Source organism: Sinocyclocheilus rhinocerous, unplaced genomic scaffold (assembly GCF_001515625.1).
Source record: "Sinocyclocheilus rhinocerous isolate Xijiao unplaced genomic scaffold, SAMN03320098_v1.1 scaffold35, whole genome shotgun sequence".
In the NCBI taxonomy this organism is placed as follows: Eukaryota; Metazoa; Chordata; class Actinopteri; order Cypriniformes; family Cyprinidae; genus Sinocyclocheilus; species Sinocyclocheilus rhinocerous.
In genome coordinates, this window is record NW_015661991.1 from 1219305 (window position 1) to 1242868 (window position 23564).

General features: G+C 34.5%; 1 protein-coding gene across 1 annotated transcript in view; it reads right to left on the reverse strand.

Annotated features, from left to right (window-relative positions):
- Positions 1-1029: 1029 nt before the first annotated feature.
- The window catches only part of LOC107727086 (polypeptide N-acetylgalactosaminyltransferase 18-like), a 113841-nt gene continuing 91306 nt past the window's right edge, over positions 1030-23564 (reverse strand). The window contains exons 10-11 of the mRNA XM_016536848.1: positions 15478-15642; positions 1030-1711 (exon numbers count right to left, since the gene is read on the reverse strand). Of these exons, the coding sequence (XP_016392334.1) occupies positions 1565-1711; positions 15478-15642 (312 nt within the window). The 3' untranslated portion in view covers positions 1030-1564. The remainder of the gene's footprint in view (positions 1712-15477; positions 15643-23564) is intronic.

A 23564-nucleotide genomic window follows, 5' to 3' on the forward strand; every position in this document is an offset into this window, starting at 1 on the left:
TGGACCAAATTAAAGCACCAGAAAATTGTATTACAACAAAGCGCAACGTTTCAATTTAGCTCTTCATCAGGCACAAATCCTGCTCTTGGTTGTAATAAAAATAATTTCAGTGTGCAGACATCTACCTTTTTGTTTAAAACATTCAATTGTAATAAATGTAATATAATATAAATATAATATTGATTTAACTTTAAATAAGAGAAACACTTTTAAATAAAAGAAATACTTAAATATCTAATATTAATAAAGCCAGCAATTCACCACACAAAACACATTGTGAATGGCACAAATCTTGATTATACCTGTTTTTAATGCAGCCAGAGCCACATTACTTTCTTGTCCCCCGTGATTTTTTTTTGTGCATATGGTTTTCCAATGATGTCCATTTAACAGAAATGATTTTCCATTTGCACCAAAATATTATAGAATTTGAGGTAACACTTTAGTTTAGGGACCAATTCTCACTATTAACTTGTTTATTAGCATGTACTGTATATTACTAGCGTATTGGCTATTTATTAGTACTTATACAGCACATATTAATACCTTATTCAGCATGACCATGTTTTAGATCCCTTAATCCTACCCCATACCTAAAATTACCAACTACCTTATTATTAATAAGCAGCAAATTATTAGTTCATTGAGGCAAAAGTTGTAGAAATAGTCCATAGTCCAAATTAAAGTGAGAGCAAATTTGATTGGGCCCACATCTCATATTTTGGTATTGTATCTATATGCTTTGTTATAATTATTGTACTCAGCAGTGTTTCCTCTGATGTCCTGAACAGACCTGTAACCTATTTTTGACTTGCGATCCACCAGTTTAAACCACTGCTATAAAATTCATTGTGAACTCCATGGAATATTTTGGTGAACACAACAAGTGCATGCCATGCATCTGAAGGAACAAACACTGAGTTGTACTCTAGAGAGAGCACATCTGTTCAACCAAACCACTGACACGGCGAGGAATGACCAAATCTGTCAGAACAACTACAGCTCTCTCTGTTTACAGGAATGATGGTACAAGGTCCTGTGTAGAAAAATGAAGATCAGCAGAACTCACAAACCGTCTTCGCATTTGTTTTTTACTGCCATTAATTATAAATACTGAGAATATTTACTACATGTAGATATAAAACAGTTGATTGTATCTAGATAAGTTCCAACATATTGGCATGTCCCAAAAATGTACAGAGTTATTTCAAAATAATCTCAACCTACAAACCTGAGACACTAGAAAGAAATACAGCAGGAACGTTGTCAAAGCTTTGCTACATAGTAGCAATTATGGCTTCAATGTGTGCATTGGAGCCGGTACAACCTTCAAGTCAAGACAAAACCAAGTATACCTTGCACAAAATAAATCTCAGTACAGTGTAGAACCTTATAATACACAATGCAATATCTGCCAAATGTGGCTTATCAGTATGCACAAGTACAGCAGCTAGGAAAAATGTTTAACATTTATCATATGATGTCAAAGTCAAATAGAGACATCCAGGTGCTTAAGCTTGTCATCATTTGTCAATGCAGTCCTCCCTCAGTCTCGATGGTACCATCATAAGGTGCTACCAGGCAACATATTGGTGATGGTCCAGTTCTGGCCAGTGCATTTCTGGAGCGTCAGCTGATATCCGAACTCATTGTCATTGTTCTCCATGAGTTCAAGGCATCGCTTTGACTTTGTATTCTGGATGGAGCCTCCCTGAAGAAAGGAGAAAGAAAATATATATTTCATTACAGAATCCCACAACTGTGCCTGTATAGATGGAGCTGTCAGGGCTTCATCCATCTTCCCACAAAACTCCCTTTCAATGTGGGTAACCTTTCACACTTCATGTTCAGAAAAATCTCATCTGGCATCACAGCCTGATCTCCTAAGAAAATGTAGTTCTTCATACATAACATACACATAAATTTTGTATCTTTGGATAGAAACAGAACTATAGCACTTAAAGGAATAGTTCACCCAAAAATTAAAATTAGCTGAAAATGTACTCATCCTCAGTACATTCAAGATGTAGAGGAGTTTGTTTCTTTGGAGAAATTTAGCATTACGTCACTTGCTCACCAATGGATCCTCTATAGCGAATGGGTGCCGTCAGAATGAGAGTCCAAACAGCTGATAAAAACATCACAATGATTCACAAGTAATCCACACAACTCCAATCCATCAATTAATATCTTGTGATGCAAAAAGCTGTGTGTTTGTAAGAAACTAATATCTCATTAAGGCATTTTAACTTCAAACCATCGCTTCTGGCCAAAATACCAGAATATAATCTGTTTTTTCACCAACATATTTGTTTAGAACTGGTTTGGACTGGTTTCAAGGTATGTTTACACAACAACAATGTACTAAATAATGCTAAAGTTTTTACTTTGCGTTTTTTTTAAATGTTTCTCATGCAGACAACAATGTTGTCAAAACAACACCTGAGGACTCGTATTTCAGCCAGAAGCAATAGTTAAAAACATCTTAATGATGAATTTATTACAAACACACTGCCTTTTTGCTTCACTAGAGTGGTGTGGATTACTTGTGGATTCTTTTTTTTTCCAGCTGTTTGGACACTTATTCTGATGGCACCCATTCACTGCAGAGGATCCATTGCTGAACAACTGATATAATGCTAAATTTCTCCAAATCTGTTCTGATGAAGAAAAAAAACTCATCTATATCTTGAATGGCCCAAGGATGAGTAAATGTTCAGCAAATTTTCATTTTTGGATGAACTAATCCTTTAAAAGTTACAATTATTTACAGATCTTAAGAAATCTTTACAAATCCTTTATATTTTAACCCCCGGTTTCACAGACAAGGCTTAAGCTAGTCCCAGACTAAAATGCATGTTTGAGCTGTCTCAACTGAAAATATCTTGCTCTGACATATCTTAAAATATGTTTTCTTCTAAGGCATTTTTTGTAAAAGTTGCTTAAATATCTTAATTTAACTAAGGCCTAGTAAGTTGAAGTTGTACGCACCGTTTGTGAAACCGAGCCTATGTGTAATTTTATAATTACTTCTAATATTGATTTTGAAATATGGTTAAAGTGTACTTCATTTAAATACAATTTTTAATGATAACGTTGCAATTTAGTACATTTAAAATATATTAAATTTAAAGGTAGAGTATGCGATTTTGGAGAGGCTAGCAATAGCAAGCTAGCTTTGAAAGTATAATCACTCTCCAAAGCCACGCCTCCTCCAAAACACATGACCGCGCACAGGCAGACCAGCGGCTAACCAGCGACACGCTGTAGCGCTGTCAGATTACCTCATGTCTCATTCACCAGTGAGAAAACTTTACAGTACAAAGTGCATAATATTACAATAATAACCCTTCCATTCTTGCTCGGTCTGCAATAGCCATTGACAGGCATGTAGGACAGCCTATCATAATCTTCGGACCGAGGAATATGATTGGACGAACATTTTATGGTCCTACGCCTTCCACAGGCAATATAAACACATTTAGACCACTTAAGTTAGTGATTGCTATTGGGATGTGAAGAGACTTTCAACCAGCTTAACAAATGTTTTTGAACCAAATCACTTACCCTGCCTTTAAATGCCTTAGTAAATAATACACTAGAACGCAAGCAGCGTACGCTATTCTGTGTCAGCCGCGCTGCACGGATGCGCTGTTTTCGTTCAAATCAAAGCGTAAATACACGTAGAAAATGTATCCTTGTGTCGCGGCTGACACAGAAGGGCGTACGCTGCTTGGTTTCAGTGGATATTCTCCAAAATGGCGCCACGGTGATGCGGAGAGAGAGAGGAGACGAATTGTTGAATAAAGTCGTTATTTTTGTTTTCTTCATATACAAAAAGTATTTTCGTCGCTTCATAACGTTACGGTTGAACCACTGATGGCAGATGGACTATTCTGACGATGTCTTTCATACTTTTCTGGACCTTGACAGTGTAATTTACTTGGCAGTCAATGGGACAGTCACAAGCCTCCCGGTTTTCATCCAAAATATCTTAAATTGTGTTCCGAAGACGAACGAAGCTTTTACGGGTTTGGAACGACATGGGGGTAAGTGATTAATGACAAAACTTTCATTTTGGGGTGGAGTATCCCTTTAAGCTAAGCCCCGTTTGTGAAACCCGGGCCTAAATGTATTTCTAGGCATGTTTTAACAATCATGTAGATATTTTTGAGCCCTTAACCTCAAGCCTACCTTAAACCTAACCATATCTCAACTACACAAAAACAGATAAATGTACAGTGGCAGCAAGTTTAATTACAGATTTTAAAGTGAAATTAAAATTGTAAATTGCTGAAAATTGTCCCCAGATCTCGTACATCAAAGTAGTCAGATTTTAATGCCACAGTGTCAAAAGTTGGCATTTCACAGTTGGCCAAAAGACATGCAAGAGCCAATGCATGTGGCGCCTTTGACCTCAAACCTGTGGTGTAACGCTTCAGGTGGCAAATTTTAAATGTTTAACTAATGCAAGACTTGATTTTGGATTTGAATGAATGTGATCACGTTGAACATATTTGTCATTAAATAAATTCAATTAAATCAGCCTATTAATTCCATCAATTCTATGAACTTGAAAGGGTTTTTTTTGCATTTGCACATCTCTAAAGTTGTAAATTAGTAATATGCTTTTTAGACGCTGTTGACACTGTACACTAATTATGCAAATTTTAGTATTCATGTCATCATACAAAAATGTATGTGTGCTACTACTTTACGTACGGATACCTATGATTACTAATGAAACACGAAAAAAGCATTGACTGGTAATTCAAGCTTGAATGTTATCCAATACATGTATCAGAGACATGATTAACGGCATTCATTTTCTAATGCACAATTTTTTATATAATTATATTTATAGTATAGATATATTTTGAAATTAAAAAAAGTAAAAATAATTGTAAAAATTGCATTACACTGATAATTAAAAATGATGTTGTTTTGGAAGTAATGAGGATAATAATAATCTTCAGATTTTGGGATGAAATACCGCACAATCATAATCTTGAAATATTTTTGGAGGCCCATAAAGAAAATAACATGGGAAAGGTGGAGAGTTTGGGTCAAAACATTCAAAACTTTAGAGACATCAGGCACATCAAATTCATCTTCATCTTTCATCTTCCCTCTGAAAGGGGCTTGATAGAGTCACAGCTGGTGTATCTGCGAGGGAACAGCAGCACTGCAGGCTTAGACATGAGAGAGCAGGATAAGAGCTAGAGGGAAGCATCCACACTGATCTCAAGCCGGGGAGGATGGGACTGCAGGACTGAGATAGGGTGGCTGAGTTTTTCACTGCCAGCATTCATTTTAGCCCGCTTTTCACAGAAGAGAACGCCTGTGGCCTTAAGACCCTGGTTTATTTGGTCTCAGTACCGCAGACTCCTTCTCGCTCTTTGAAAGGTGCTCAAGGAGTCCCACACAGCTGTGGTCAGGAGGTCTTCAGATAGAGGTTTTACATTCTCTAACAGATTCTTTATGAAGGGTTTATCATGTGCACTGGGCAGCCTCCAAGTTTACGAGAACAGCAGTACATACAGCTACAAGCATTACGGTTTAACAGGTCAATAGTGTCCGTGCTGCAGATACAGCTGGATCAGGGCATTTCTAGTGTTGACTTCCTAGAAGAGTGTAAACACTGTGACGCTCCAACCAGTGTTATTTTAGTATCATTGATACTACTACAGTTATTGTTAATATTTTAAATTAGAGTTATTTTATTTATTTTCATTTTTTGATAAGTCTGTATAGATTTTATTAAACGTTATTATAAGTTTTAAATTTTAGTTGTAATTTATTTAGTTGTAGCAATGTTTAGTACTTTAAATTAAATAAATGACAATAAGAAATGTACTACTACGGTACTACTGTATGTCATGCTGTATATGCGGCAGTACACAATTTAAAGAGTTCATTTGAACAGGCATGTCTGTAAAAACATTACTAGAGAGTCTTTTTGAGTGCAGCAGCCTTTCCGCTGTGCCCTGTGTAGTAAATGCTGTGTAGAATTCATGACTTATATGGTACTGAGTGTTTCATTTTGTAATGAGATATTGCATGTCTTTGTTTGCGTTGCAGTTTATCAGGAGAGAGGGACTGAAATGATTTTGAAAATCAGCAGCTCAAACATACTTTTTAACATCATAATATCTTTTAAATAACAATGTATTGTTTCAGTTCATCCTTTGCTCATCTGACCACTTCCGGAACAGGTGTAATGGTTAGTTTATAGAACCAATTTGCGATGACGAATGCAATGCATTCATTAACATAACGGCATTTGCATTTGGTTCTCATTAATAATATCAATCCTTTAAATGTGATTTTAACATTGAATTATGTGTTTTAATATACTGTCCTTCAGTCAGAGTTGGACATTTTAAGATATGGGGGCATAAAGCTCCTGCATGAGTTTGTTTTTTATTTATAACATGATAGTTCAGCAGTATGACATGAGCAGAGTGCAGTTCTTCGTAATATCAGCACAATTGCAAATGTAATTGATTTTATACAGCAGTTCATTAAACAAAACGTTGATATTAAATGACATTTTAGACACAACATTGTCAATAATGATGGTTTCGCTATATTTCGCCAATGAAAATAGTTCTAAACAAAGCAGAACTGTAGCGCTTCTCTGAGCAACACGTAGTGGTGGTTTGTTTAATTTCGAATGAATCTGTTTTTTTAACAAAGCAGGCGAATCAATGATTTACTGAGACATTCTTAAAAAACAGTAAATTGCTTCATTCTAACGAAATAAATCAGCTGTTTTGAACTAATTGTTTGAATAAATGATTCAGTGACTCATTAAGACTTGCTGCCACCTACTGGCGGTTTTAGGAAAAACTGGTCTGTAAATATGAAAATTCGGTTCATTTTGTAGATTTGAATTATGAATTAACACAATAACATATGGGATCATCATACTTCAGCCAGTACAGTATCGTAAGATATATTTATGGTATCATGGCAACCCTACTGGACAGAGTTAGCCATCTATGAAATTTATTTTCCCCAAAATTCTGTGATTTCCATTTTTTTCTGGATTCTGTGTTTTACGATTTAATACAAATGTATCTTTAAAAACGGTGTCTAATTAAATTAATTAATAAAACTTTAACAATTGAGTCAATCTTTTAAAATGTAATGAGCTGTGTAAATTGAAACTTTGATTAAAACATATATTGTTTTTTGTTTGTTTGTTTTTATTTTATTTAAAAGGGACAATACACATTAATTAACATGAGTAAACAAGTCTACTATGTAAATGTGCCAGATTTAGTCATTCAGGCTAATTTTCATCTGCAGTCCCTGGCAGGTTGATGGTAAGAACCATAATCCACAAATACACAAAGCAGAAACAAACATATTACAAAAACCAGAATACAATAAATAAAAAAACTATTAAAATAAAACACAAAAAAAACACTACTTCAAATTATGAAGACATATTTGATTATCCAATAACCACCCTTTTACCGATTCAGAAAAAGAAGCAAGAGATGTAATATTTCTTAATTCTATGGGTATAGTATTCCAAGTATGTACTGCTCTATAAGAAAATACTGATTGCCCAAAAGTACTTCTTCTATGTGGTATTATACAGTCCCCTCTAGTAGTGGCTCTAGTAAAAGAATTCAAATTTTTCCTGATAAATTTATTAAGTGGGAGCGGAGCCAAACCATGCAAAATTTTGAACACAAGTAAAATATCTGCAAATTTAATCTTATTTTCCCAACTTAAAAACCCATATTTAGTTAAAATTTCACAATGATGATATGAATTAGACCTTTTATCCAATATTTTCAAAGCCTGCTTATAGAGTCTTTCTATTGATTGCAAAATAGTCCCACCTGTCTGTGTCCAACTGGTGAGACAGTAATTCATATGTGAAAAAATCATAGCATTAATGTATAACTTTGAGGCCTCAGTGGTTAAATTATTCCTAATATATCTAAAATTTGCCAAATTAAATTACATTTTATTCCCAACTATTTTAACTTGTTTTTTAAATGTAAGTTGTGAATCAAGTATTATACCTAGATATTTATACTCTTGAACTACTGATAACCTTTTACCTGCAACTGTGACATCTGGATCGGGATCTCTATTTGCAGACTTTGAAAAAAACATACATACAGTTTTGCTAACATTAAGATGTAAACACGAGTTTTGTAACCAATTTGTAATCTTAACCATTTCTGCTGATAATTCATCTGCTGCTTGTTTTTTAGTTTTAGCATGCAAGTATATAATTGTATCATCAGCATACATCTGGCAATTTACAGCAGGTGCACAAACATCAGGCAAATCATTAATATACAAACTGAATAACAGAGGACCTAATATTGATCCTTGAGGTACACCAACTGAATTAATAAGTGATTGTGAGATTTTATTATCTACTCGAACACACTGTTGTCTATCCGTTAAATATGATTTTATCCATTTAATTACTCTTGTTGAGAAATTATAATTTAACAACTTTTTAATTAAAATCTCATGATTTACTGTGTCAAATGCTTTCCTTAAATCCAGAAAAACAGCTCCCACCACACCACCTTTATCTAATTTTGCTTTAATATTTTCCAAAAGAAGACAATTTGCGGTTTCTGTTGAATGGTACTTTCGAAAACCAAACTGCATCGGATGCAATGAAAATGATGTGTTATTCAAATGTAATATTATCTGTTCGGAGATCCATTTTTCTGCAATTTTTGAAACTGCGGGGAGAATACTAATGGGTCTATAATTACTAATTGACATATTATCTCCCGATTTAAACACAGGTGTAATAACTGCAGTTTTCCAAGCACTCGGAAACCTTCATTCATAGACCAATTTATAATTTTTAAAATTGGAGGAATAAGTGCCTCTTTATAAGTTTTTAAAAATATTGTATCCATTCCATACACATCTTTTGCCCTTGAACTATGTGAACTATATGAAATAACAGTCGGAATTATATATATATATTTTCTTTTAATGTAACAATTTATTTAACCTTTAAACAAAGTTTTGTTTTACAGAATGATTACTATGCAGCTGATAAACTTAAAATTAAAGTACATTCACTATCAAATTATTTACTTGAAAGTGACAGATCTGAATGTGAATTTTGCTCACTTAGGCAACTTTGGGCAATGCTTTTTCTTATGTTTTAGTAGAGTAGATGAGAAGGTGAAATTCCTCCCACATGAAGCCGTTCTAGACCTGAGGGCTAACTTAAGAGCATTGGTTGTATGATATTGGTTGTATGATATTCCTTAAAACTAAAATTATCATTACTTAGAGAAGTACAAATCTAGCATACAATAGTATTTTAGCAGGTTGTTGTAAAGATCTTTGGGATTCAGTGTGTATTTGACTGTGGTGTTTCTCAAATGAAATGATGAAAAGCTTGTAAAGTGACCCTCAGAGCAGCTCTGGAGATGCAGTTCATGTGTAATGCACTGTGAGCATCACACGTGTGTTTGAGTTTGAGTATCAGATGAAAATGTGCCATTAATTCACACAGAGACAGAAAATACAGATTTATTAGGCACATGCACTGACTGGCTGTTGTAGTGTTTATTTCCACTGTGATAGACTGATTGACCTCTCAAGTAATATAGATTGCTTATCTTTATTGACATAAATTGTATCATGATCTCGAGAAAGAGAACAAAATATGAGTTGTCATTCCTCCACTATGACCTCCACCACCAAACTTTTTGAGAAGCTGTTGGCTGAGATTTTATGTGGAATATAATTTGAAGATTATATACAGGTATTATTAATCATATTATTAATTATTATTATTATTATTATTATTATTATTATGAATGAAAGTTCATCAAATAAGTGCTAAATTCAGTGTCTAATTGAAATACTGATAGTGGTTTTCTCACCATTTCTTCCTTTAAAGATAACAATTCCTCCTGCCTTCTTACTTTTGTCCTATGATATTATTGTTTTAAAACACAATGAACACCTGTAGGCAAAGATAAAATCAGGCAAAAAAACCCTGGCAATGTCATGACCATGGACTGTTTTGTGTTTGTTTTCCTCCCCCACGTGCTCCTTGTCCTAGTTTTTCCCCATGTGCTCCCCATTATCCAGTTTCTCACTTGTCTATGGTTTTCAGGTGTTTCTCATTGAGTTCCTCGTTTAGTTCCCTATTTAAGCCCTGTGTTTTCCTGAGTCCTTTGTCCAGTCTTATACATCAGCCCGATGCCCGATGTGTGTGTTTCCCTGGTTTGGTTTATTAAAGACTCTTCAAATATTCTCCCTCGTCTCTGCATCTCCTCGCTTCTTGCTACAACACAATAGGCAAACCATGACAGTCATGCAATTTTAGTGTAACTCTTCTGACATGACAGTCTTTAAAGTCCCCATACTTTTGATTAAAAATTTGCAAGACTCAGAATAATTCATAAATCCTGGCAAGAAGCGTCGAACCGTAGTAAGTAACCTGGCTCGCTGTCAAGTTTATTGATACTGCTGACAGTTGTTGAGCAGCTGAAAGTTCTGAAAGTCATTGATTTCAAAGAATTATGCTCAACTTTGAGCTTGAATCATAAAACCTATTCAGGAACTGAGGGTTGTTTCATCATTAAGGGTTATTTCGACATCCGAAGGTTACTTCATTGTTTTTAAAAATTAAGCTCACCCATTTTTTTTCTTGACAAATGCAACGAGAACAAAAACACCTCAATGACATGGAAAGAAAGACTTTTCATGCCAAGGTTTTTCTTTGAAACTAACAGAATCAGAACAAAACAATTTAAAGTTTGTATTGTTTTTTTCATAGTTTGTTCTCTGAAAAGAGTTCATCGCTTTATCCTAATTTCACCTTAATTTGTCATGCGCATGTGGTACTTGTCTTAGTATGTCTGCTAAAGCTGCCTAGGGCACAAATGTTCCACTCATAGTGATGCATAAGAAGTGTGTTAAAGGTTACAGGTTTCCAAAGTCTTTAATGGGAAATCTAATGTGACGGTGTGCATCCAGCTGTGGGCATAAGGTAAATATGAAGGGCAACGCTAAATCAGCCCATCACATGAACTGTTGTGCATCACTGGCTGATGTCAACATGAAGGATCTCTCACATACTCATCAATCAAGAATTGGTCAGTTGGCTATGAGAATGGCCTTGTTCTCTCACATCATGTCTAAGAAGTAAACCAACATGGGCATTTAATATTGATTCAGTCTATTTTAGTGATGATGTGTGCATGTGAGTGTGAGACTGAGAGTAGACTGGAGCATTGCCTTCAGCCGTAGCTAATGTGAGATACATACATAAACACAAAAGGCAGTTAGGGAGGCAGCAGAGATATTTCATAATTGGAGAAAGAAGTTACAAATGACAAGCGATAAAACAGAAACTAATTAATGAGAGTAACCGACACACATTTCAATGAGTAACATCATCATCTGTCCTATAAAGAGCAAAAATAACTCCAATAAACAGACGCTCACATACAAATAAGTATTATTAAAAGTAATACATCAGCCGTTTTATTTCTAGTCCCTCACCCCCATATGGCTATTAAATAAAACATTTTTAAAGTTATATTAAAACTGTAAAACACACTGACTCTTTTTAAAAGTGTAAACATATGCACACCAAATAGAAACACACTAAAATGTAAAACCTAATTGTTTAAACGATAAAAATTATTTAATGTATGAGTAAAATCAAATTTGAGTGTGCTTTTTCTACATTAAATTCAATTAATGATTAAGAAAATAGAAGACAAGCTTATTTCAAGAGTAGAAATGACAGAATTTACTGTAAATGGATGAAAATAAAGATTTTATAACACAATGTGACCAAAAATTGGTTTCACTTTTTTATGGCTCTTCTATAATTCTATGGTGCTTATTATTATCGTACTTTTTATTTTCAGGTAGCATCAGTATTTTGGTGAATATTTAGGTTGGGTAATGTTTAGAACTTCTATCAGTAATTATGAAATATGAATTGGTTTAATACAGATTCGTTTTTTTGTACAAACTTGCATGCTTTTTAAAAGGTATTTTGCTTTTGCAAGGATGGGAACATTCTAGAAGCTTCTGTAACATTTTGGAATATTCTGTAATATTCTAGTGCTTTCTGGAACATTCCAGAACATTGTGGGACTAGTCATAAAAGACAAAAATCATCCAGTCTAAACTTCTAGATGACTCAGTTTTGGTAACTGCTTATGTTAAAGTATTATGCATGTACCATGTATTTTTTTTATATGATTTGTATGCTTGAGTAATTACAGATTGTAGAATTATAGAAAAGTTTATGTGATTTTCGTATTCAGCATGTTAAACTTCATAAAGAAACATAAAAAATAAAAGCAAAACAAAACAAAACCTTTATAAATGGTGTATGATGACAAAATGTGTATTATAATATAATATAATATACAATGTTTAAGCAACAAGAGACTGTGCAATATTATGAATATAGCAATGTCTAAAGGGGACCCCTTCAGCCGTGACTGTATTCCTTCCGCTGGAAGATGACGGCTGCGTCTGAAACCTCAGGCAGCTGCCTTGCTGCCTCACTGCCTTGTCAGTCAATGACTAAACAGACAGCATCTCTGTATGAAAGTACCTCTTAAGTAAACAGCTTTCAGACAGGCTTCCAAGGCACCATAACATCCTGTCTAATGATCTTGAACAAACTCAAATGAGCTTTAGAGATAATGGAGCAAATATTTGTTGTCTACAATGCTTTTTTTCTGGTAGATCCAGATTTGGATGTACCGTGCTGCCTTCTTACTAGTGTAATTTTAGTATTATTTTATTATTATGGTTTTCATAAATATGCTGAAGTAGATTTCATTTTATATTGTTGTCATTTTTAAATATTTACGTAAAATATTTCTATTTTTATTTCAATTTGAGTTTTTGTTTCGTTTCAGTTTCTATTTATTTCCACCATGCTATTTATTTATATTTTATTTCAGCTTTTGTTTCCGTTAACTTTTTTTTTTTTTATTTTTTTAACTGTTTTAGCAGTAATAACCCTTCTTCTTACCTCACTGAATAAAAATGATTCATTGAATTTACAAAAAAATGTTAAGGTAAGTGGTTGCAATCAATTTATTTTAGCTACATTTAAATAAACAAATTTAGTTGACTAACGTCATTTTTAAATATTTACGTAAAATATTTCAATTTTTATTTCAATTTTAGTTTTTGTTTCGTTTCAGTTTCTATTTATTTCCACCATGCTATTTATTTATATTTTATTTTAGCTTTTGTTTCCGTTAACTTTTTTTTTTTTTTACTGTTTTAACTGTTTTAGCAGTAATAACCCTGCTTCTTACCTCACTGAATAAAAATGATTCATTGAATTTACAAAAAAATGTTAAGGTAAGTGGTTGCAATCAATTTATTTTAGCTACATTTAAATAAACAAATTTAGTCGACTAACTTTCAACAAAATGTGTTTATTTAAATGTAGCTGAAATAAATTGATTGCAACCACTTACCTTAAACAAATTTAGCAAATTCAATGAATCATTTTTTTTTATGCAAAGGCAGCATTTTTCAGTTTACATAATTAATTAAAAATGGACACAATAAATTGCCCTAGTTACTATTGAAATTGCATTTAGTTATGAAAATAGCATCTGTCCTATTATAAAATATAAAAGTAATTTGTCTCTGGATCTCAGAAGAGCCCCTTCGTTTGATGTGCCACTTATTTTGTTTGGGAGGTTTTGAAAACATTACTTTTAGGGTATATTTAATCAGCTGATTTCCTTATCCAGCAACCAAAGAGCAAATCAAGCCTGTTTACCATTACCCTCATAGCTTATTTTCATTATATGAACATGCAAACTCACAGGATTTTGGGAAATAATAGAGTTTATGATGCGTTTGAGCTTTACATTTGAAAGGAGCTGAGGAATGTATGACTCCATCTGACCTTTGTGGCTCTAATTAGAGGTCTGGAAGATAACTAATGATCAAATACTCCGTTTTACTTTTGTGTCTTATTTAGTCTTCTCCCTTGTATTACAAACTGTTCTCACTCCCGAGGTACCAAACACAGTATTAGGGCAAAGAGCTCTGAATGTCAAAATGTAGACATGCCCCTTAGCGTCTTTAGAGTCACGCAGGTTTGTTTTCAGTGAAAAACCTTTGCCTTTATTACACTGACGCAAAGGGCATCAAAATAAATTTTTAATTTTGGATTCAGCAATATTAATTAGTTTGCAGTGATTAATATTTTAATCTGTTGTCTTCTCAAGGAGCTCTGCTCTATTGATGTGGAGCTGTTTTGTTAGCGTTTTCTTTTTTAGTTGGATGACTAAAACATGAACTTTATCAAAATCAACTTTCATCACGACAGTCACTCTTAAACTTCAATCCACGCTCAAGGCACTACACTGTCCCTGACAAAACATGACACCCCAGTGGAGCAGAAGTACAAAAACATCAGCTTAAAACAGCAACCGTAAAGCCTTAGTTAAAACAGAAACCGATATCCCAAAGTATCACTACTTTTTCAATTACATACAGCTTTATACTGTACAGCTAGTCATTTAAATTTATAAGCAGGATATTGTGAAAAATTAAAGGAATACTTCACCCAAGAAAATTAAATTAAACTCACCCTCAGGTCAGCCAAGATGTAGATGAGTTTGTTTCTTCATTAAAACAGATTTGAAGAAATTTAGCATTACATCACTTGCTCTCCAATGAATCCTCTGCAGTGAATGGGTGCCGTCAGAATGAGAGTCCAAACAGCTGATAAAAACATCACAATAATCCACCAGTAATCCACACCACTCCAGTCCATCAAGTGAAAAGCTGCATTTTTGTAAGAAACGAATCCATCATTGTGGCATTTTAACTTTATTGCCACTGCTGGCCAAAATACTAGTCCATAATCTATAATAATGCTACCTCCAGTCACATCAAAACAAATGTCATCACTGACATATTTGCTTTAGATTGTTTTTGCTTGTAAACAGTGCCTGATCTGTGGATACATCATTTCCTGATTCTGACGAGATTACCTTTTCAGTGGGGAACTCATATTTTAGCTGGAAGCAATGGTTTGAGGTTAAAAGCACCTTAATGATAAATTGTTTATTACAAAAACACATCTTTTTTTACTTCATAAGATGTTAATTGATAGACTGGAGTTGCGTGGATTAATTATCGTGATGTCTATATCAACTGTTTGGACTCTCTTTCTGACGGCACCCATTCACTGCAGAGGATCCATTGGTGAGCAAGTGATATAATGCTAAATTTCTCCAAATCTGTTTGGATAAAGAAACAAACTCATTTACATCTAGGATGACCTGAGGGTGAATACATTTCCAGCAAAAAAAATAATAAATTGGGGATGAATTATTCATTTCATGAAAATATAAAAATTGAAAATATGAAAGTGTCAGTATTTAACACCTTGGGAGTAAGAAACCTGTTGTATATGTGAGCGCAGTCTGTGCAGCATGTGTGTATTACCTGAGTAAAACGCCAGTGGAGCTTCATGCGTTTAGCCACAGCATAGCTGCACTCAATGAGCCGTGGCCGGCCATTCACATCCACCAGGCACTTGTTGTCATCATCGTCAATGGTGGGGCTCAAGACGCCCACGAATAACTGCTGAGTGCTGGTGTAGTATACATTCTGCAATGACAGAGCAGACTCATGAATAAAACCAGGCTTCAGAGTAAGCTTGTGAAAGAGAGCAAGTCTGGCAGCACTTTACGTTTATAAGCTACCGAGGAAGATTACAAGGACAGGCAATTGAACCGTTCAATACGATAAATGTCTATATCTCATGTTATGAGACATCTCCATGCAGCAGACCATGAAAACACACAAGCTAAAGGTGTGATTTCAAAACAACTCAAGATGGAGGGCACATTTTAGTGCTTTCAAACATATTATGAAGCATTCTGGTGCACTCTGAAAGTAAAGGAAAAAAGGGTGGCACACAAAATAATAGTGCACATAAAGAATGGCTCAGATAAGAAAGGGATAAATAAATAAAAAAATAAATACAGTACATGAAAAAATATTAACTATTCTAACAAATTAACTATTATTATTTTTTCCTAAAAACTTGCTCAGTAGCGCACCTGGTATAGCATTGCACTTGCGATGTGGAGAACTTGTGCACGAGTCCAGTGAAACACGAATCACGACTCTTAACAAAACCTCAAAGAATCGTAAAAAGAAGCTAAAATTGTATGGTTGCTTCAACAAATGTGTTTTTATTAGTGCTGTCAAATGATTAATCGCGATTAATCGCATCCAAAATAAAAGTTTTTGTTTACATAATATATGTGTGTATACTGTGTGTATTTATTATGTATGTATATATAAATACAAACACATGCATGTATATATTTAAGAAAAATATGTTATGTTTATATATTAAATATATTTATATATAATATAAAATATAAGAATATAAATATATAAATGTGTATACATGTAAATAATTTCAAAATATATACTGTATAAGTGTGTGTGTGTGTATTTATATATACATAATAAATATACACAGCACACATACATATATTATGTAAACAAAAACTCTTATTTTGGATGCGATTAATCGCGATTAATCGGTTGACAGCACTAGTTTTTATCTCACTTTCGGTTAGGGTTTGGTGTAGAGGCACCATTCACCATATTAATTTGCTGTGATGCGTACAATTTTTTTTTTTAAATACGTATAACTGTTAAATCACGTATAACTGTTTCTGAGATAATTTATCTCAATATTTAGCACCAGTCACTGGGCATTTCACTTTAAAAGTGCAATGAAATGTGAACTAATGGGATGGTTGCAGGATTTGATGTGACAGGAAATGACTACTGTGCCACGGAGGGCATGCCAAACCTTTCAAAGATTCAAAAAGAAGCACTGTTAATTGTGTTGTTGATGCAATTTCCTGTGATGGAAGAAGTGTCAATGTGTGAGCCAGAAACACCAGCAGCATCTGTCTTAAGAATCACCGGCAGTCACTCCAGATGGCCTGCAGGAGCTCAAACCTTCAATGACATGTAGGATGAAGAGACTTGGAAGCCGTTAGTGTGTGTAGTGCATGTTTCTGTGTGACTGAACGTGTGTAGAGAGAAGGTGAGCATAAGGAGAGCAGCCAAGGGGCTAAGGAGCATCTGGCAGACATGTCAGGCTCGTCTCTCCAGAGCCACTCTGGCCGAGGCAAATCGCTGTTTAAGTCACAAACTTAACATTGCTTGTTGTCTCATGCATAAAAAAGTATTCACCCATTAATTAATTCTTCAAATGTGTCATTATAATGGAAGCTCTGAAGCGAAAACGCTGTAGAAAAGTGTGGAGTGCTCCATTTGTTGCTCCTCAAGTTTGTAGAGAGCACTGAGCAGCGGATTGCAATGCAGGTACATTTTTCTCCTGAAGGATTTTCTCGTTTAAAGCTCAGAGAGTCCTCTGGCAAGCTTTAGTTTCAAAAGGTAATATTACCAAAGTGTTGTAACTTAAAACTCTTTCTCTTGGCGATATTTGGGTTGAGAACAAGACTTCAGGCTTTCAGACTAGTCCCAGGGTGATACTACAAATTATTCTACTCATATAAAGGTAAAAAATAATTGAATACAAAGAAAATAGGTTAATGGTATGGTGATGATTCACTGATTTAAAATAAACCTGCTCATAAAGGGGGAAAAGGTCTGTAAAGTCAACATGGAATCAAAATGAACATTTTCACTTTCTTAAAATGGTACATGTTCCTGGACTTACAGTATTATACAAATCTTTAGTTATTTAAAAAAAAAAATCATTGTAATTATCATGCTGGTTGGAACTGTTAATAGAACAGCACCTCAAAGGGAAACCACACCAACCACCTCATGTCCTAATGATAACTTACATTCTCAGTCCACCATGTCAGGTGTAAGTGCTGCATTATTGTAGTAAAAATCATCATTTATGACTCTTTCCTTTGTAACTGCAATTATTAATTTTGATGAACAGAATTTACATTCAATATATTTTTATATATCTGTGGTGTTTTGATGTTCATTACATTTACGATCAAATACAGCTGTCACATAATATTTGGAGTCTTGATCTTGTGGTCTTGAGACTTCTTATGATCACATAAACCTGGCCCTGGCCTGGTCTTGGTCTGGACCGAGGTCCTGACTGTCACTGCAGAATAAAGTTTTTGTGTCTACGGCACTGTACCATCTTTTGTGTTATATTTGTGTGTTCTATTATGAATGTGAAACAAAACCATACAGTTCAGAGACTCGCTTCTTAAAAGAATTAACATTTTTCTTCTTAAAAGTTCTTAAAAGACTATTTTAATGACCTAAAGAACCTTCTTCCACTGTAAAGAACCTTTTGTGAAATGGAAACGTTCCATGGATGTTAAAGGTTCTTCATGGAACCATCAATGCTAATAAAGAAATTTTATTTTTTATAGGCAAGTTAAATACCTCTTGCCATTTATGTCTGTGACTGGTTATGATGCTCAATCTCTGCAAAAAACAAACACTGATATAACATTTTTGAGTCAGCGGAAGTAGAACTAAATGCAATGCTGTACCTATTTCACATTCCATTAATCACGGAAGCCATATTCATAATCTCAATTATTATTTCACTTAATTGTCAAGCAAATGCCTGTGTCAAAAATGACAGCAGGTTGCAGTAGCTGTCACCTAGCACTGCTGTTTCACAAATCTTTCCTGAACGGCGTGCTATTCTCAGAACGGACGGAGCGAAGGGTCTGAACTAATCTCCTTGGGAACAGTTCTGTCTCGCCATATTTTACATGTTCAGTAGTGTGTTCATGTGTGCACAGGTTTGAGACGTTTGCCAAGAACTTCCTGTTTTTGTATGAGATCCATTGTCAAAAGAAACCCCATCCCTGCTGTTCAGAAGGACAAAACAAGTCTGCCTGCACTGTGTTTTGCACATACTTCAAATGTTAAGAAAAGTAACACCTTTGCAGAGAACCAGATGCTGTTTTCTAAAGAACATTGAGATGTTAGATATGGAAATAAGTTGTTGTTGTTGTTGTTGTTGTTGTTGAGGGGCCATCGTATCTCTGTCATTAGCATCAAAAGTGTCTTTAGCTATTTTATTTTGTATCCTTAAGATGAAATATGCTGATGTGGGCACATTTTTGTGAAATCCCCCTCAAAATCACTGCTATGAGCTGAGTCCTGATTATAAACTCCACAGGGGCCTTCTGACAGGTAAGACTAAGCCAATCTGGATGTGACAGGAGCAGAACGAAAACCGAGAGAGAGAGAGAAAAAATATGACAATTATTGCCTACAAATCATCAACCTAGCACAAATAGCATATTTCACACATCAACAAAGTGCAATATGCTATTATTCATCCTATACAATGTTCTGTCAGCAATTCAGACTTCTAATTTGATTTCTTTCATAGACTAATAAAAAAATATTTTATTTTTTGCCTTTTTTTTTTTTTTTACAAGTCCCTTGACATTTGTCGCTATTTTCTTTTCAACCCGAAATGGATTTTATGTTTCCTCCTCAGACAAACTGTCATTTTTGCCTGGCCTTGGTAAAAATTCCAGATCTTCTTCCTCTAGTTTTGTTATATTTTGAACTTATACATATGCAGAAGTCTCGGCTTTTCACAATCAATAAAACAATAAAAATTGTCCCGAGTATAAAATGTACACTTGTATTGTAAATCTGGATTTGTAAAACATTGACAATGCTGTAATCAGACAGTCACATACTGCATTGGTCAGTGCTCACACTGGTTAACTAGTTATTAAAAATTGTAATAAAGCCATGCAAATTCAGTTTAGATATGATTTTATTTGATTTTATTTGATTTTTTTAAATATATATAATCCTTTTGTGATTTTGTGGTTTTCAATATCATTTTATGCAGTTAATCATGCTCTAACGGGGATAATTAAAGCCTTTGTCATTTTCAAATCATATGCTGCCTTCATGTGCACCTGGGAAATCGGAAGATACAGCTTGTCACGCATTCAAGTTGGAAACATAACACAGAAGTAGACTAAACAAAATAATTATATTGTGAACAATAAACACAAATACTACATCTGAATTCAAAATGATGAATATTATTAATTTATGTTACTTATTTACACATGGTATAAAAAACATAAAGCATCAAGAAAGCCGAGTGATTTTAGACTTGTTGTCTATCAACTGATCTGTACATCATACCTTTAAAATTAAACTACAGCATGCAAAATAACTTTCAAAATCATCCATTACAACAGACTCCTACAGATCGCTCTATAAATAGATTACAGATATTATAAATTATATTATAGATCAGTGTTTCTGCAGTTTCAAATCAACACAATTAATAGTACTAATAAACTGAATGTGTTTTAAATACACAATAACCAGGTTTATATATTTATCATTGTTAAATCTCATTAAATTAAAGTTAAAAAATTGAGCTCATTTAATATTGCTTGTCCCACTACTAGCCATTTTTATGCAAAAATTTATTTTTTAATGTTAAAACTGTATAATCCAAATGAAGGTAACTTTTTTATGCAATTCAAATACATAAATCTTAAATTTAAGCCTAAATATTTTTGGGGTTGTATGCTTGTGAACTGCCAACAAATAAAGCCATGCAAATTCAGTTTAGATATGATTTTATTTTATTTGATTTGATTTTTTTAAATATATATAATCCTTTTGTGATTTTGTGGTTTTCAATATCATTTTATGCAGTTAACATCATCACCAAGCATTAACAACATTTTCTGTAACACTGTCACTCAGACATTAATAAACACCATTGTTATATTCCCATATTTTACTGTGATGTTTAGGCCGCCTCCGACTACCTCCAGAGTCTCAAAGATATTGGCAGAAAGCGCTGGAAAATCAAACAGCCACCCCTGCACAAAAACACTTATGACTATCATCCAGCCCACTCTTTCTGCCGCTCTATTGTGTCTGACCGTGTACTGTGTGTTTCTCATTTAAAAGCAACGTTCACTTTCACTTCTTCAAACTATTTAGTGGATGAGGTTTTAATACTCATAGTACAGACAACATAAAGTAATAACCACCAAGAAGAACATGTTAATTGCTGAGGTTGCTCCTATATAGCTCAAGAGACTTAAAGGGGTCATATGATGCGATTTCAATTTTTCCTTTCTCTTTGGAGTGTTACAAGCTCTTGGTGCATAAAGAAGATCTGTAAAGTTGCAAAGACTAAAGTCTCAAATCCAAAGAGATATTCTTTATAAAAGTTAAGAGTCAGCCACGTCTACCTAAAACGCCTCGTTCTAACACGCCCCACATATCTACGTCACGATGTGGAAAGATTTGCATAACGCCGCCCAAATATTCACGCAAAGAAAGAAGGCGTAACTTTATTGTTGCCGCCGCCTCCGCCATGTTGTGTAGAAGCTGTGTGTTACGTTGTGACAGAGCACACCTCGCTTTTCAGACCGATGAGCTTTGTAAAAATCGACGCGTTTCAGAAAGGCGGGGCATAGAGGAGAAACAATAATGTACAGTATGTGGAAAATAATGTTTTTTTTTAACCTTAAACCACATAAACACATTTCATTAAACCAAATACACAAAATAATGTTATTTTTAGCAATATCATATGACCCCTTTAAAGGGTTAGTTCACCCAAAAATTAAAATTAGCTTGTGTTTTACTCACCCTCGAAGCATCCTGTGTATATGACTTTCTTCCTTCAGACGAATTCAGTTGGAGTTATATTAAAAATTGTCCTGGCTATTCCAAGCTCTATCATTGCAGTCAGCGGGTGTTGCAGTTGAACAGTCCACAAGTCGTCAAATAAAGCTCGCGCATTCATAATAAAACGTGCCGCAGACGGCTCCGGGGGATGAATAAAAGCCCCCTGTAGTAAATCCATGAGTTTTGTAAGAAAAATATTCATATTTCAAACTTAATAAACACTTTTCTCTCACTTCCGCTGACTGTCGATATAAACCAAGAGGAGACTGGTTTTCCTTTGCTAATGTAAGGAAACTTTGCTTCCTTTGCTCCTATTAAACAAACTCCCGAGACTAGCATATCTCAGAGGCGCGTGCGCTGCGCATACGTCCTGCATCATCCGCCGGAACGGATCCGTGTATGATAGATAATGGAAGTGAGAGAAAAGTGTTTATTATGTTTGAAATATGGATATTTTTCTTACAAAAACTCATGGATTCGCTACAGGGGGCCTTTATTCATCCCCTGGCACCGTCTGCGGCACGTTTTATTATGAATGCACAAGCTTTATTTGACGACTTGTGGACTGTTCAACTGCAACACCCGCTGACTGCAATGATAGAGCTTGGAATAGCCAGGACAATTTTTTATATAACTCCGACTGGATTCGTCTGAAAGAAGAAAGTCATATACACCTAGGATGCTTCGAGGGTGAGTAAAACACAGGCTAATTTTCATTTTTGGGTGAACTAACCCTTTAATGGTTATTCCTCATTACTAACTAAAATACCTGAGAAGAAAAAGATCTATTTGCTCTCCATTTAATCTCAGACACAGACACTAAATTAGCTATTTTTGTGATCCATAATTGTGTGTTGTCTGGGCACGTAACTGTTTATCTGGATTAGCTAGATTATTTTTTCCTCTCTGTTTCAACAGAAAACCGAATTAATAAAAATTATCAAACCAGGCGAAAATGGCAAACAAAACATTTCTCTTTCCTGTTTTTAGTAAGCTGTTGAAAACATCTCAGCTGTTCTAAACTACACCTGCTGAAAATTCCCTAGTGATTTGTGAGCCTAACAATTCACCAGCATTGAAAAACTCATTTCTCACCTGTGACTTTTTTATAGGCCAATGCTACTGCAACCAAACTCTTTCTTTTGTGCTTGTTGTGTGGGAATCATCATGCTTCCATAACCTTTCTCAGTCAGCCCTTTCTCTGCTGGATCAGGTATTGCAGCACTTTCTATGACTTATTGTTCACCCTTTTCCTGCCCTTTACCATCTTGAGTGGCGCCATCAGCTCGAGTGCTGCTCTCTGACTCTCTCTGAGGATAGGAGAGCACTACAGGTCCTTCCATGTCACACATGAAACCTCTTAGTTTATTTTCTCTCTAAATACTTACTAAATAATTACAATATCAAACTTATCTTTTATTAATTTGACCCATAGGCGGAGCGTGTGTAAGGCTTAGCCTTTCCCTGGCCACGGGGACTTGGGGCAAAAATGCCACTCAATTGGACAAAAATGCTCTTGCACAAACAAATTAAATCTATTACGTCTGTTGATAACAAAGTGAATATGAATGGACAGTGTCGATTGCGTCATTAAATTAAGATCTGTATACAGCTTCAGTGATTATAACGATAGTTTTTTTTTTTTTTGAGAGTGCTTAAACTCGCGATAGATCAATGTTAGTGATAATGTCACTTTCAATATATAATTTATTAACTGTTTGAATAACCGTGGAAAGGAAACTTTATATAATCTATCAATTTCTAACGTTTTTATTAAATTGTAATCACATTAAATACAAATTCAGTCCCATTAAACTTTTCTTTAGCCTACATGGCACCCATGTCTGGTCCTT